The sequence below is a fragment of the Pollachius pollachius genome (genome assembly GCF_949987615.1).
Source record: "Pollachius pollachius genome assembly, chromosome: 17".
NCBI lineage: Eukaryota > Metazoa > Chordata > Actinopteri > Gadiformes > Gadidae > Pollachius > Pollachius pollachius.
The window spans coordinates 10142136-10155241 of NC_136950.1; the positions used below are offsets into that span (position 1 = coordinate 10142136).

General features: G+C 47.4%; 2 protein-coding genes across 2 annotated transcripts; one reads left to right on the top strand and one right to left on the bottom strand.

Moving 5' to 3' along the window:
• Positions 1 to 4511: 4511 nt before the first annotated feature.
• tgif1 (TGFB-induced factor homeobox 1) lies at positions 4512 to 8471 on the bottom strand. Its single transcript, XM_079754387.1, has 3 exons — positions 8231 to 8471; positions 6446 to 6660; positions 4512 to 5949 (listed from the first exon to the last, which is right to left on the bottom strand). Exons 1-3 carry the CDS (start codon positions 8244 to 8246, stop codon positions 5227 to 5229), a joined length of 954 nt encoding a protein of 317 aa, XP_079610513.1. The 5' UTR covers positions 8247 to 8471; the 3' UTR covers positions 4512 to 5226.
• A 2353-nt stretch (positions 8472 to 10824) lies between these two features.
• Positions 10825 to 12564, top strand: otud1 (OTU deubiquitinase 1). Its single transcript, XM_079754750.1, has one exon. It carries the CDS (start codon positions 11117 to 11119, stop codon positions 12500 to 12502), a length of 1386 nt encoding a protein of 461 aa, XP_079610876.1. The 5' UTR covers positions 10825 to 11116; the 3' UTR covers positions 12503 to 12564.
• Positions 12565 to 13106: the final 542 nt, after the last annotated feature.

Here is a 13106-nt window from a genome sequence, read left to right on the forward strand (position 1 = left end):
GACGATTACACACACAGCAGCATAGACACGCGTACGCACACATCATCAGCATACAGGCACATACACACTCGCATCATCGACATGCAGATACACACATGTAGATAGATACACACACACACACACACTGGATACACACTGGATACACACACACAAAAGAGCACTGAACACACAGACTCACCAGTGCAGGTGTGTCTCCTATAGCAATACTTGGCAGGTGCTTTGAGCAAAGCGCAGGGTGTACCTCGGTCCCCAGGGTGGTGGTTGCAGCTACAGAACCAGGCCGCAACCAGATCTGTATTTGTTATGTATTTATTTATTTGGATTTATTTATGTATTTATTCTCCTCTACTCCACCCAGTTGGGATGTAGCAGCCCCCCCCCCTCCCCCCACCAGACGCTACTAGTGACTTCTGTATTCCTACGACCCTGTGACCCCATCAGGTGACCTGCTATTACAGAGCTAGCTGCTAGCCTCCAGCTAACAACACTAGCCTCAGATGAACCCTGCTAGTACTGCGAGCATTGCTAGACTCTGCTAGCCCCCTGCTAGTAGCACTAGCAACACTAGCCTCAATTTACCCCTGCTAGTACTGCTAGCACAGCTTGCCTTTGCTAGGCCTCATTAGTACCGTTACCACCCTAGCCTCAGTTAGCCCCTGCTAGTAGCACTAGCACCGGTAGTCTGCTAGCACCGCATGATGCTCTGTAAATACTGTGTTTATTGTGCCGTTAAATACAGCACAGCAGAGAAAGGTGTGTATGTGTCTGTGTTTGTCTGTGTGTGTGTGTGTGTGTGTGTGTGTGTGTGTGTGTGTGTGTGTGTGTGTGTGTGTGTGTGTGTGTGTGCTTGCATAACACGCTGCCAATCATTTTGCCATGTCAGTATGGAGTTGGTTTGCAACAGACAGACACTAAAACGTATGAATGTTTGATCGAACATGAAAATAAGACCATATTAAAGGTTACTCTCTAGTGAAACAAATTTTCCTGTCACTTCAACCACTGATTGGCTCATATATGTCAGCCAATCAAAATTATTCTGAGGGGATTGCTCCCCTAGAGATGGGTCCCATGATTTGACTGTTGCTCTTTAATTAGGTGATATCTTGTCAAACTGTTACGATTGTTTTACAGTTCTATGAGCACCAAGTGGGTAAAGTAAGTGATGACAGCTAAGAGCTCAAATACAGGTACATAACTAACCTTGGATTTAGTCATCAGCTCGCTAGCTAGCTAGCATGGCAATAATTGGCATCATAATAGGTAGCAGGCTAATAGCTAGTGTTTCAAAAATCCCTTATGTGGAACGCCAATGCTGTGTGTGTGTGTGTGTGTGTGTGTGTGTGTGTGTGTGTGTGTGTGTGTGTGTGTGTTAAAACACTCATTTCAAGAGTTCTTCCTATTTTTGTAGGTCCGACGTGGCCTGTTGAATAATAATAATAACCAGTATAGACGACTTCTCCTCCGCATACATGATATATTCTATATTCTATATTTATTCTGCGCTTCAAGCGTCTTTTGGTTTGTTGTGAGAACCGACAGGACCGCACGCATGCCGTCTCTCACCCGTGTTCGGTTGGGTTCTGTTTAGGTTCTGGTGTTGTGTTCCACCGTCTGCGTCACTCTCTGGAATGTTCTTCAGGAGAACACGGAGAGACTGGGAGAGAACCTCTCTCTCCACATTCTCCTCCCAAAACCCGGAGTCTTTCTAACGCCACTCCTGTTTTATATCAACCTTTTATTTATGGAGTAGGATTTTTAAAATGACTGTTTATGAAAATTGTGAATATTGATATTATGCACTGAGGACATGGCCCTTCAACTGTGTCTGTGTTATTTTTTTGTTTTAAACTTTTTATTTTATTTGTTCTCCTCTGCTTCTCTGTCATCAGCCTTAATTTACCTATTGAGCACAACAGCAGCCTCAGGGGAACCGTGTGTTTGTGTGTGTGTGTGTGTGTGTGTGTGTGTGTGTGTGTGTGTGTGTGTGTGTGTGTGTGTGTGTACGTGTGTGTGTCCTTGTGTGTGTCTGACTGTGTTACCCATGAGCAGTGTTAGTTTCCCCGGGTCAGGATCTTTCGGGGTTCGAACCCACAACCTCCTCCGTCCGTTGAGTTCTCAGTTACTAAAGTTCAGTCTATCTCTTGTTTAGTGGGTTTTGACTAGAGAAACGCCAAAAGGTTTGAAGTCTGGTGCCATTGGGGGTGATGAGAGGCGAGCCTGCTGCCTCCATCACTAGAAGAAGGGAGAGAGAGATTGTACGTGAGCAAACATAGGCGAATTTGTCTCACTTCTGCCATATGATCAAGAGTCTTTATTTATCTGTTTATTTTGTACAACTATTTTGGAACTTCTATTTGAATAGTGTGTAAAATGTTTGACCTCCTATCTGTCCTGTTCCGTGTGTAACATATCAGAACCGAGCTCCCTGTCATCCCTGGGTGTCACCCAGGAACCCAGAATGTTGGATTGTGGGTAACAGCCAAAATTGAACAGAGACTCTCCAGCAATCCGACACTTCTACGGTTTTGGCATTTAGAAGGATCAGAGAAACCGTTCAACTGGACATCATTTGTACATAAATTAATGTTTCCTTTATGTAAATGTTAAAAAGTAATTATAATATAATTAAGTAGTTATACTTATTTTGTAATTAATATTACTACACTGTTCATGTCATGGCACGTGTATTAAACTCTATCAGCATTACAATAAATATCTATATCTATATCTATATATATATATATACATATATATATACATATCGCTATCATCTCGTCTTTGTTTGTGTGAGTTTGACCAATTAAAAGCATTACAATGAGGAATGGCTTAGTTTAAACCCTTTTCTCTCCGTGGGGGCGGGGGCTGTGTTCATCCAACCATCACCCCTGGTTTCCTCTGGGGAAGAAGACTTCAAACATCAATCACTCCCTTGACCACCAAGTGATGGTGACAAGCTATTTAAAAAGTACCCTGTAGGGACATCCCAAGTCAGGAGCGTCCCCCCAGATGAATGTTGGATGGATCAGCCTACCCGTCTAAAGTCTCCCCAGTGGACTGTACCAACTGGTAGTCTGATCTTGTTTCATTCATCTGGGTTGACGCTCCCATTTGTAATGTCATTGAGGGTCATTTTGCAATGGCTTGTACTGTTCTTATCAACATCACCTTGTGATAAAACAGGAGCAATTTAAAGACGGACCAAAGCCTACAAGAGCAGACCAGCACCTCCAGACTGGTCCACCTACTTGGTTTTAGGTGTCTTGCTCAAGGGCACCCTACGATCAGAGCTCGGAGTAGATCCAGCAACCTTCATCCACCAGGTGACCAGAGCTACTGGCACCTCCTTCAGATGTTCAGGGACAGCTGGTATGTTCAGACACTCCTCCATGTGACGTAACACACCCACATCCTACTTGCCATCCCATTCAGTCAACTAGTCGATGCTTAAATCCAGAGGGCTACAGTGAGTTCAGAGACCGGTGGATTAGGAGCAGGTAGGGGTTGGACAGTGCAGATACAGGTCATTAAGAAGCATGTAAGGGTCGAACAGTACAGAGACAGGACATTAAGGAGCAGGCAGCGGTAAGACACTAGAGACCGGTCATTAAAGGATTTGGCCGGTTTGCCAAGACCCCAGGTTCACTCTTGAAATAGTCTATATCGAGTTGTAAATCAGCCATCAACTGACCCCGTCTGACGGTGTAGGAGTGTTTGTGATCAATGGCTGGTTTAAGTTGCCTCACCTTGCCTAAGTCAGGTGGATGGGCTCTGGAGCTGGGTGAAGCTGCACTCCTGTGGCGTTGCACTACTGAAGTAGTTTTCTCCAATAGTGCCCCAAAACAAGTGTGTCGATTCTGTGTTTACACGCCACTGCGCGTGATCACCAACGTGTTTTATCACACTGCCTCAAACCTAGCCACCATCTTCACTCAAAAACTGCAGGCCTCAGTCTCTAAGCCGTCAGCATGCGCAGTGGGGTGTAAACACAGAATCCAACTTGTTTGAAAAATCTAGACATATGGGAGTTGCTAAACACTACTTTGGAAAAGAATAGATCGCCAACTGCCTGTCTTCATGGCTCACACAAATCTGGACAAACAATGTCAACAACTAACCTGCGGTCATAGCAAACTTCCCAAATCTTTTATGGCGCAGGTCGGGCTGAGGGCCGTGTTAAGATCAGATATTATCAACCACAAACCAAGTGATTAATAGTAGGTCAACCTACTGTCAACAACTGCTTGACTCCTTCTAGCCAAGAATGATTGAGAACGATATGCATCGGTGGCCATTTCAACCCTGAACCAGCACTAATTTATGCATGGGTGCCTTAAAAAGCGCTTCATGAATGCAATTATTCATTATTATTCAAGTATCTTGAGTCCAGACTTCCAGCAGGAAAACATTAACTTTTCAGAGATTTAGAAAAAAACAAAACTTTATTTGAATTGCAAGTGACCTCTTCTCGCCACAAACAGTATGAAAACAAATCACATCTGTGGGCATGGAATCACATGACCTATACACATTGTACATAAAAGGTATTTAGTTCTGTAGTTTAGTGTGTTTGGTTGACTGGCCTTAGCTCGCGGAGGGACGGCTGGGTCAGACACCCCCTCCCTGCTGGAAAACAAACTTTACCTTTAATAGGAAATGGAGACGTTGTTTAAAAAGGGCAAAAACTGTAAAAGCAAAATCCAGACAAACAAACAAACGCAACAATATTACGATATTCTTATGAAAAAACATAACATGAACTACAGTAGTGATGTCATAAATGCAGAATATTGTTCTGAAGACACTGAGATGAGCTTCCGCTGCCTTAGTGGGCCAACCAATCAGCAACTGATCTACGAAATGTAAAAAATAAAGGAAAACGTGTGGAATCGACCAATCCCGGTACAGAATAAGGTCTCAGACTCCTCCCCCTTTCTCATCGTTTAAAAGGAATAACATAAAGCAGGCAGCGTTAGTCTGACAATTGTTTTTTGGTCCCTGTGTGCAAAAAGATGGAGCATGTAGAAAATAACATGTACACGAAGAAATCATAGACAGCCAAGGCACCTGAATAACGTCTCTTGTTCAACCCGGAACCTCCTTCTCCACCACGGATGGTTCCTTGAAGTGGGCGGGGCTTACCGTAGGCCGGCCCCGCCTTCCCACCTCACCATCGAGTCACTGAACGGTGGAGCTCCTGCTCCTCTTCCTGCTTCTCCTGCCGGTCTAGGGGACCAGCTGCTTGGCCTGGAGCTCCATCTCCGCGGCCCTCTTGAGGGCCACATCCACCAGGAGCTGGAAGCCGCTGAAGTCCTGGGTGAGGTCTGGGGGCGTCGGAGGGGGAGTGTTGAACAGCCCGCTGCTGCTGGGGCTCAGACTGCCCTCCAGGGTGGAGCTGATGGAGGTCAGGAGGGAGGCGATGGAGGACGCGGTGATGACATCGGGGGCCAGGGCGACGGAGGTCATGGAGGATGTGGGAGAGGAGGGGTGCTGGTGCTGACCGTCGCTGGGGGGCGTGTCCTCTTGGCACCTCGTGGCGCCCGCCGCCCCCCGGTCCGTCTCCGTGGCGACCGCGAGGGGGGGGATGCTGGCCTGCATCGCCGTGGTGACAGTGGTGTGACAGATGACTGAAGGCCGGAGGGGCAGGGAGGGAGATGAAGAGGAGGAGGAGGAGGAGGATGATGAAGAGGAACAAGAGGGGGAAGAGGCCTTCCGTAGGACCCCCGGCAGGGCAGCGTGGCAGCCGGACGGGTGCAGCACCCGCTGGTCGTAGCCGTCGTCGGCGCTGGGCGGCGTGCCGGGTGGCTTGGGCGACTGGGAGCCGTCGGAGAAGCTGTCCCCGGACTTGGAGCTCTTCCGGGAGATGGTGAACTGGTCGGGGTCCTTGCCGTCCTTACGGAGCATCTCCGGGAGCAGGCGGCGCCGGGCGTTGATGAACCAGTTACACACCTGGGGATCAAACACACACACAATTAGTTCCAGATCACAGAAACATGTGGAGCCACCGCACACACACTTGGTGTCAGATCACAGGTAAACTAGGAGCAACCACACACACGTTGTTTCAGATGCATCTTGGAAGCAAAACCGCTGGCTTAAACTTGCTTCTTCGGTTTTGAAAATGATGATGCAGCAATATTGGTCAAAACAAACAAGACCTAGAAGGACAAGCTAGGCTGAGGCTAAGCTAGGAGGAGCTGCCTGGGAAAGGGGAGCAAGGAGAGGAGAGGATAAGAGTGAAGAGTAGAGGACAGAAGAAGAGAGGAGGAGAGGAGAGAAGACGATCATAGATATATGGAAAGAGGGGGTTCCCCCCCTTCCAGAGCCAGAAATACTCTCTCCCCCCCCCCCCCCCCCCCCCGTCCTCGTGGTCAACCCTCCTTCATCCTAGCATCCCCGCAGACCTCCTCATGAGGCTGCCCCCCAGTGCCCCGTCTCCTCCTACCTGCAGGGTAGAGAGCTGCGTTTGGCGGGACAGCTGGGCCTTCTCGTTCTCCGAGGGGTAGGCGTTGTAGCGGTGCTCGTACAGCCAGTCCCGCAGGATCTGCACCGACTCCTTGGGAAGGTTCCCACGCCGCTTCCTCTTCCCGCCGCTGGACGACAGGTCCAACGGAGCGCTGTCCTCGTCCTCCGACTCGCTGGCCGACAGCATCATCATGCCTGAGGGGGGGGGAGAAAGGGAAAGTGAGTTGAACATTTTATTTTATTTTGTTATTTTCAGCACTGTGCATCGTTTTTTTTGGCAATTGTGTTCATGTATGCTACAGTTAGGAGTGAAAACAACTATAGTATGGGTCCTCCATGTGCTAACCCGCCTGTAGCCCCGCCCTCAAGTCTGCTCGGCAGCTGATGTGTCAGAGCTGTCATCTCGCTGCACCATGTGATTCATAAAAGAGGAGGGGGCGAGAGAGACCGTCACAAAAGGCAGATCTGACGGCGCTGTGTGTGTCCATGAGGGTTATAAAACCTGCCTTGACAAACACTGCCGAGGTCGGGCCGCATGCCACGACTCACATCCCAGACGATCAAGGAAACAATTATTGACCAAATGGGGAATTCCTCCCTAACGAGTTTTTTTTGTTGTTGGCGGCTTTCACTCGTTCTTTGTTTTTCTTGAATCCCTCTCATTACAAACGCACTCGTTTGACGTGTTAAACATTGACGTGGGCTTTTTATTTAACTCACTGGGGGGGGGGGTTAACAGAGTTGGTGACTTTGCGTTCTGATGGTTGAACAAGTTTCAGAAATAAACAACTTTAACTTTTACCACGTTAATAGGTTGGAGCAGGTAAAGTGTAAGAAGGGTTTCCGTGGCGGAGATTTGCGCTGCAGCGGGATGAGGTCACCGGGGGGAGGGGACCTGTGGCTGCTGCGTCTCGCAGACTAAACAAAAGAATCCTGTGGAGTCTCGGCTTCTTTGTGTGTTCGCTTAAAAAAGTTTTCCAGACCAACTGCTGCACTTTCGACTCCAAATCATTCCCGGTAGACTTAGATCTCTATCACCATCGAGAGGGGACAACATTAAAACGACTAGAAAGTTTCCCGCGGAGAGCTTGTCTGCTGGGTAAGTTTGAAGAAGTTGTGTAAGTCTATTGTGTTGTCTGAGGACCACGAGGTCAGGGACCCGAGAGCAACACACGCATACACACACTTCTCCTCGAGGTCACAAAACACTGAAACAAACTCTCTCACTGCGTCCCCCCTACAACAAGATTCCCTCAATAATATAAGCTGCTACATGGGCTTTTGAACCTTCTTCGGATGACTAAAGTATGGGCTATCAACACGGAGGAACAGTTGCTAAACTACAATAAACTTTCTCGCTTTTCAAAGCGTCCCCCCTACACACAAACACACATGTTTAACGTCTTGTTGTATGGTCGCCACATGTAGAACCACCATAGCAGGTAAACGGGTTCAACTAAACAACACTCGACCCTTTCACAGCATAAAGTTAAAGCCTTGAATACAACAAAAGCGGTAGTAATACATTAAGTGTGAATGTGTTGGAATATGCTGGGCTGTCGGTGTTCATGGCTGGGAGGTAGCGGTGTGTGTGAGTGTGTGCGGAGGTTATAAAGTGGTAGGATGGACGTCCCGCAGCACATGGACGAGCTGGAGGAGACAATGGACTGCATGGCGCACGGAGGCGCACGGCTATTACCGTCAACAATTCGGCTACATTACGCTCTTTTGCATACGATATCCACTTTTAAACGCGGGAGCTTACCCTTTTTTGACTTCATCTCTGCGATTAAATCCCTTTTTCGCCGTTCGCCACGGACGAAGCGCAGTCGTCAGTTTCCTCAAGTCGCTGCAGTTTTTCCCTCCAGATATTCCCAGCGTGTATCCGAACTGTCGAGATTCTCCTGTAACACAACACTACTTGTTTGCTCTTCTTTTCTGGTAATATGTTTCCCCCTTCAGCGTGTTTCGGGAGAGAGTGACCTGAGACGTGCACTAAAAGCCGTCTGGCCGTGTGTTTGATCGAGGATTTGGATGACAGCTATCTCTGACAGCTGTGTGACTCAACCGCTAAGACCCGCCCACCAGCCAGGACTCTGACATCAGCAGCCTGGAGACACAACGAAACGCACTACACAACACTATTCACACGCAAAATCAAAACACTACAACAAACATACCCTGTAGATACACACATTACATGCTACACAAAACTATGCATCCACAACACTGCGACATACACAGCTTGTAGAGACACATTAACACACCCTACACATCACTATGCACAAACAATTCACAACACTGCAACACAAACGGCCTGTAGAGACACACAGTAACAAACCCTACACTACACTATACACATATTACGCAAAATACAGCCTACAGACACACTAATGCACACAAACAACAAAAGTCCACACATACAGCCTGAAGACACACATAATAACAACCACAATAAAACACTACACAACACTACAAGCCATACAGCTTGTAGAGACAAAACAATAATACACAATAATAAAAACTGCAAACTACACGAGACTAAACTATATGCACAACACTACACAACACAACATACAGCCTGTAGAGACAATATTACACACTGCACAACAAATAAAGCCGGGTAAAGACCCACAGTAACACACAAACGTCACTATAACAGCACTCAGCACTACACAATACGATATACAAAATGCATGTCTTGTGTCTTTTCAGTTTCTTGTGTGATATGCTCATCAAAACCCTGTTTTTCAGTCTTAGCACAACACAATAACAGACTTGAGGAGTGACGTCACACGTGTCTCTCGAACCGCGAGAGGGAATCAGACTCGATGTTGTTTATGAATTGGTGCGACAGAGTTGTAAATGCACTGCCGTTATATTTTAAACATATCATTGTACTATTCATTAATCTTAACATTATTATTATTTATATCATAATGCGGTGCTAACGTCTCAGCATCTACCGGCAGCTAACCACCGCGCGACAACAGACTAGGTCGGCGGTTCATTTGTATGCGTCGCGCGGCTCTGCGACAGCTGCTGCAGCGGCGTCGCCTCGCGCTCTTTTATCATAATCCCAGCTACGTCTTTTGTTCTGCACCGTAACGGTAACCAGGGGCTGCACACACGGTGCGAGGGCGCCCTCTGCTGGTCAGGCATTGGCACCAAGTAAATCGCAGGGAGTTGCTTGTTTTTGTTTGGTCATGCCCTGGAATAGGCCTAAAAATATAAGACTCCCAAAACAAATTACCTCTGAGATTGTATGTTTAGTTTAAGCGCATTCAAATTTATTTGTGATTATTTTACATCGTTGAAAAGTCAGAATTGGGTCTTCATACCTATTTTTATGATTACCAGCCCATTTTATTGATATTGTATGATATAATGTAGTCCTATGTTGTTTAACCTGATCTCCTCTCGTGGATGAATATAAAGTCTGTCTAAAATCGAACAAAGAAAATCGAATCTGATCCCACCGATTTTTTTGAAAATTGGCCAAACGTAACCAGATATAATGCTGGTGTTTCTAGACAATATTTGGATATCCTAACTCCTTTCTTATGCTCAGATCCCCAAGTTAAAAAGTGTTTTTTCTTTCATTCTCCTCAATACTCATCCACAATCTGCAATCTGACACTCGGAGCATAACTCAGAATGAACAACTAACGGATTTATCTCAAACTAACTAAACAAATAACAGCCTTTTATTTAAATCCCGGTGACAACGCGCTCCGATGGCGCCCCTACCGGCCACGTCAGCAATAGCAGAAAATACAAGACAAGTCAGAAAAGTTGGTCACTTTTAGTTTGGAAATCATCATGTTCTGATGTAGCCTAACAATAATAATATTAATAATGTAGGTCTTATATTAGTCAGTCCAAAGGCCGACGTTATAATGTTATTATTTACTAACCTTAGGTAATTTAGTGTAGGTCGACATCTGCTCTGCACTGAGTAGCCTACATTATAAATATAACATTATACATGTATAGTTCTTTGAAATGTAAAAAAAAATGAATAAAGATTAAACGCCTGTGTTTGATACCGATCATTGTAACATCCAACATAGGGGAAAAAAAATCTTTATTGGGCTTCAAAGCTGTCAACTGTAGGCAATTCAACAACTACTGGATAATAAAATCACTAATATTACTAAACTACTTTTATCTCAAACTATTGTTTCTATGATGCTGGTCTATTAAAAGGCTGTGATTCATCAGAGGGAGACTTCAGAACTTTATTGGTTAATGTTGGCACACTGAATGCATTCCACAGCAGCGACGCCACAGCGGCGGCTCGAGGCGCGTCTGAGCGCTGGTCACCGGATGGTTCGCATTCTCTCGGGGTGCTGAACGTTACCGAATGTCACCGGAAGCCGACCATGACACGACCTGAAAGAGGAGAGGCGCTGAATATAACACGACAAGGTCTAAAATTAGTTAGGTTCGGTGCCCTACACGCATGACGCGCACGACGGCTCAACTTGACCGCGGCCCTTCCCTGCAGTGAGGTGGGACTCACGGCCATGGAAACGTCCACTACAACTCTCATGTTGTCTCTCTTGACGACACGCGGTATTTTTAGCCGTGGCGGTCACCGTCCCCCTCTCAACAGCCGCCACACTTCACTATAAAGCAGCCGGGCACCATGCGGCAGTACAGCAGCGGTCTGACGCATTACCCGCGCGCATCCAGCAAAGTCTTCATAACTTTACGACGCGGATCGGAGCTGTTGAACGAGACGACTAGTTCAGAGAATAAGGGAACCGACACACAGCACGGGACCCCTCCATCTTCGACGACCTGTAACGGTAAAACCGGGGATAAACTAAACACAGCGCAGTCGCCACCTTCCGTAAGAGACATGCCCGCGTTCTCCTACTACGAGGCTGTGCCGGTACATCCGGTCCGCTTCACCACCACGGCGGAAGTCATCGTCCGGCGCTCCGGTGTGGGTGAGAGGTCGGTACCGATCCACATCACCACAGAGAACAGGAGGAAGAGCCAGTCTCCGGTATCTGGGTCTCCGGACTGGGAGGCTTCACACCTCACCGAACCTGACACAAACAGGATGCTCTCGAATCTCTTGGAACATCTGAGCAACGGAACCGAACTCTTCCCCTCGGAGTCGGACGGTCCATCCGGACTTGGAAATGGTCTTTTCAGCTCTGACGGGACGAACGGAATCGATACCGGTAGGGGCCGAGAAGAGCGGGACAGAGAAACGGCGCGAAATCCAAACGAATCAAGAGTCGTTGTACCTCCACTGGACGTGGGACCCATCACAGGTGACATTTTGGTGATATCATCCGCAACCTCGGAGGAGAACGGGGAGGAGCCCATCCTTCTGAGGGAGTCCAGTAGAGACTCGGAGGACCGGGGAATCCAGTCCCCGGTTCATGAAGCCCCCCTCCCCCTGGGTCTGCGGGACCAGGTGAGCCGGTACCTGGCGGAAGTGGAGGAGCAGAACGCATACCTCCGCGAGAGGAACAAGTTTCGCTTTCAGGTCATCCCAGACGGGAACTGTCTGTATCGTGCGGTGTGTCGCGCGACCTCCGGCGACCAGTCGGGACACTTGGAGCTGCGCGAGCGCACCATCCACCACATCGCAGACCACCTCGAGCAGTTCAGTCACGTGATCGAGGGTGACGTAGGCGAGTTCCTCATCAGCGCGTCGCAGGACGGCGCCTGGGCCGGATATCCGGAGCTGCTGGCCATGAGCCAGATGCTGCGCGTGCACGTTCACCTGACCACGGGGGGTGGCGCGCGCAGTCCCACAGTCTCCACAATGGTGCACTACCTGGGCGGCGACGAGCACGAGAACGAGTGCACGCCCCCTCGACCAGACGACATCTGGCTCAGCTGGCTCAGCAACGGACACTATGACGTCATACTGGACCAGAGTGACGTCCCAAACCCGGAATATGAGGACTGGTGCATGCAAGCGCAGGCGCAGAGGAGGCGGGACGAGGAGTTGGCGCGCGCCATGGCCGCCTCTCTCTCCCGAATGTACCTGGAGCAGAACGGAAAGTGACGCAATAGACTGAAGTTGAACCTATGATGCACTGCAACTTGCACTTTCTGTTTCTGACTTGTTTTTATGGGATTTAAATTATTTTTCTAATAAGTTTTTGTACTACTAGAACGAAGTGCAGTGCACCTGGTGTTCCCTCTGTCGCTCAGGCGTGCAGACGTTTTTATAAAGTTAGTTTTTGTGAAGATTAAGAATATTTTTTTGTGTTTGTTATTTCGTATCTTGACTTTATTTTCATGTATTCCTACATAAAGTCTGATTTTCGCTTGTGGCCTGGTTGTTGCCTGTTCATTGTCCTGTTCCTTTTCACTTATTCAAATCTTAAAGGATTTGAGTTATAGTAATACATTTAAGTGTCGACATATAACTCATATCGGCCTACTAAAAACATGATGCACCAGGATTGAATTGCATGATCGCTAGTTTCAATAGCCTTTTATTTTTAGTAATAGAAGAATCATAAAAAGAAACTTCAGCTTCTTAATTCATAATTGATGTCTGGCAAAGTCATTTGGGAAGGCACCTTTAATACAATCAAGTCTCGTTATTATAATCAAAAACCAACAATTAAATCTTCACAAAGTCCACCATCACTTCACTCCTC

Coding starts and splice junctions, on each gene's coding strand:
- tgif1 (XM_079754387.1), bottom strand. Junction 5,950..6,445: donor CGCAGCTCTCTACCCTGCAG/GTAGGAGGAGAC, acceptor TTTGATCCCCAG/GTGTGTAACTGGTTCATCAA.
- otud1 (XM_079754750.1), top strand. CDS start 11,117: ATGCGGCAGTACAGCAGCGGTCTGACGCATTACCCGCGCGCATCCAGC.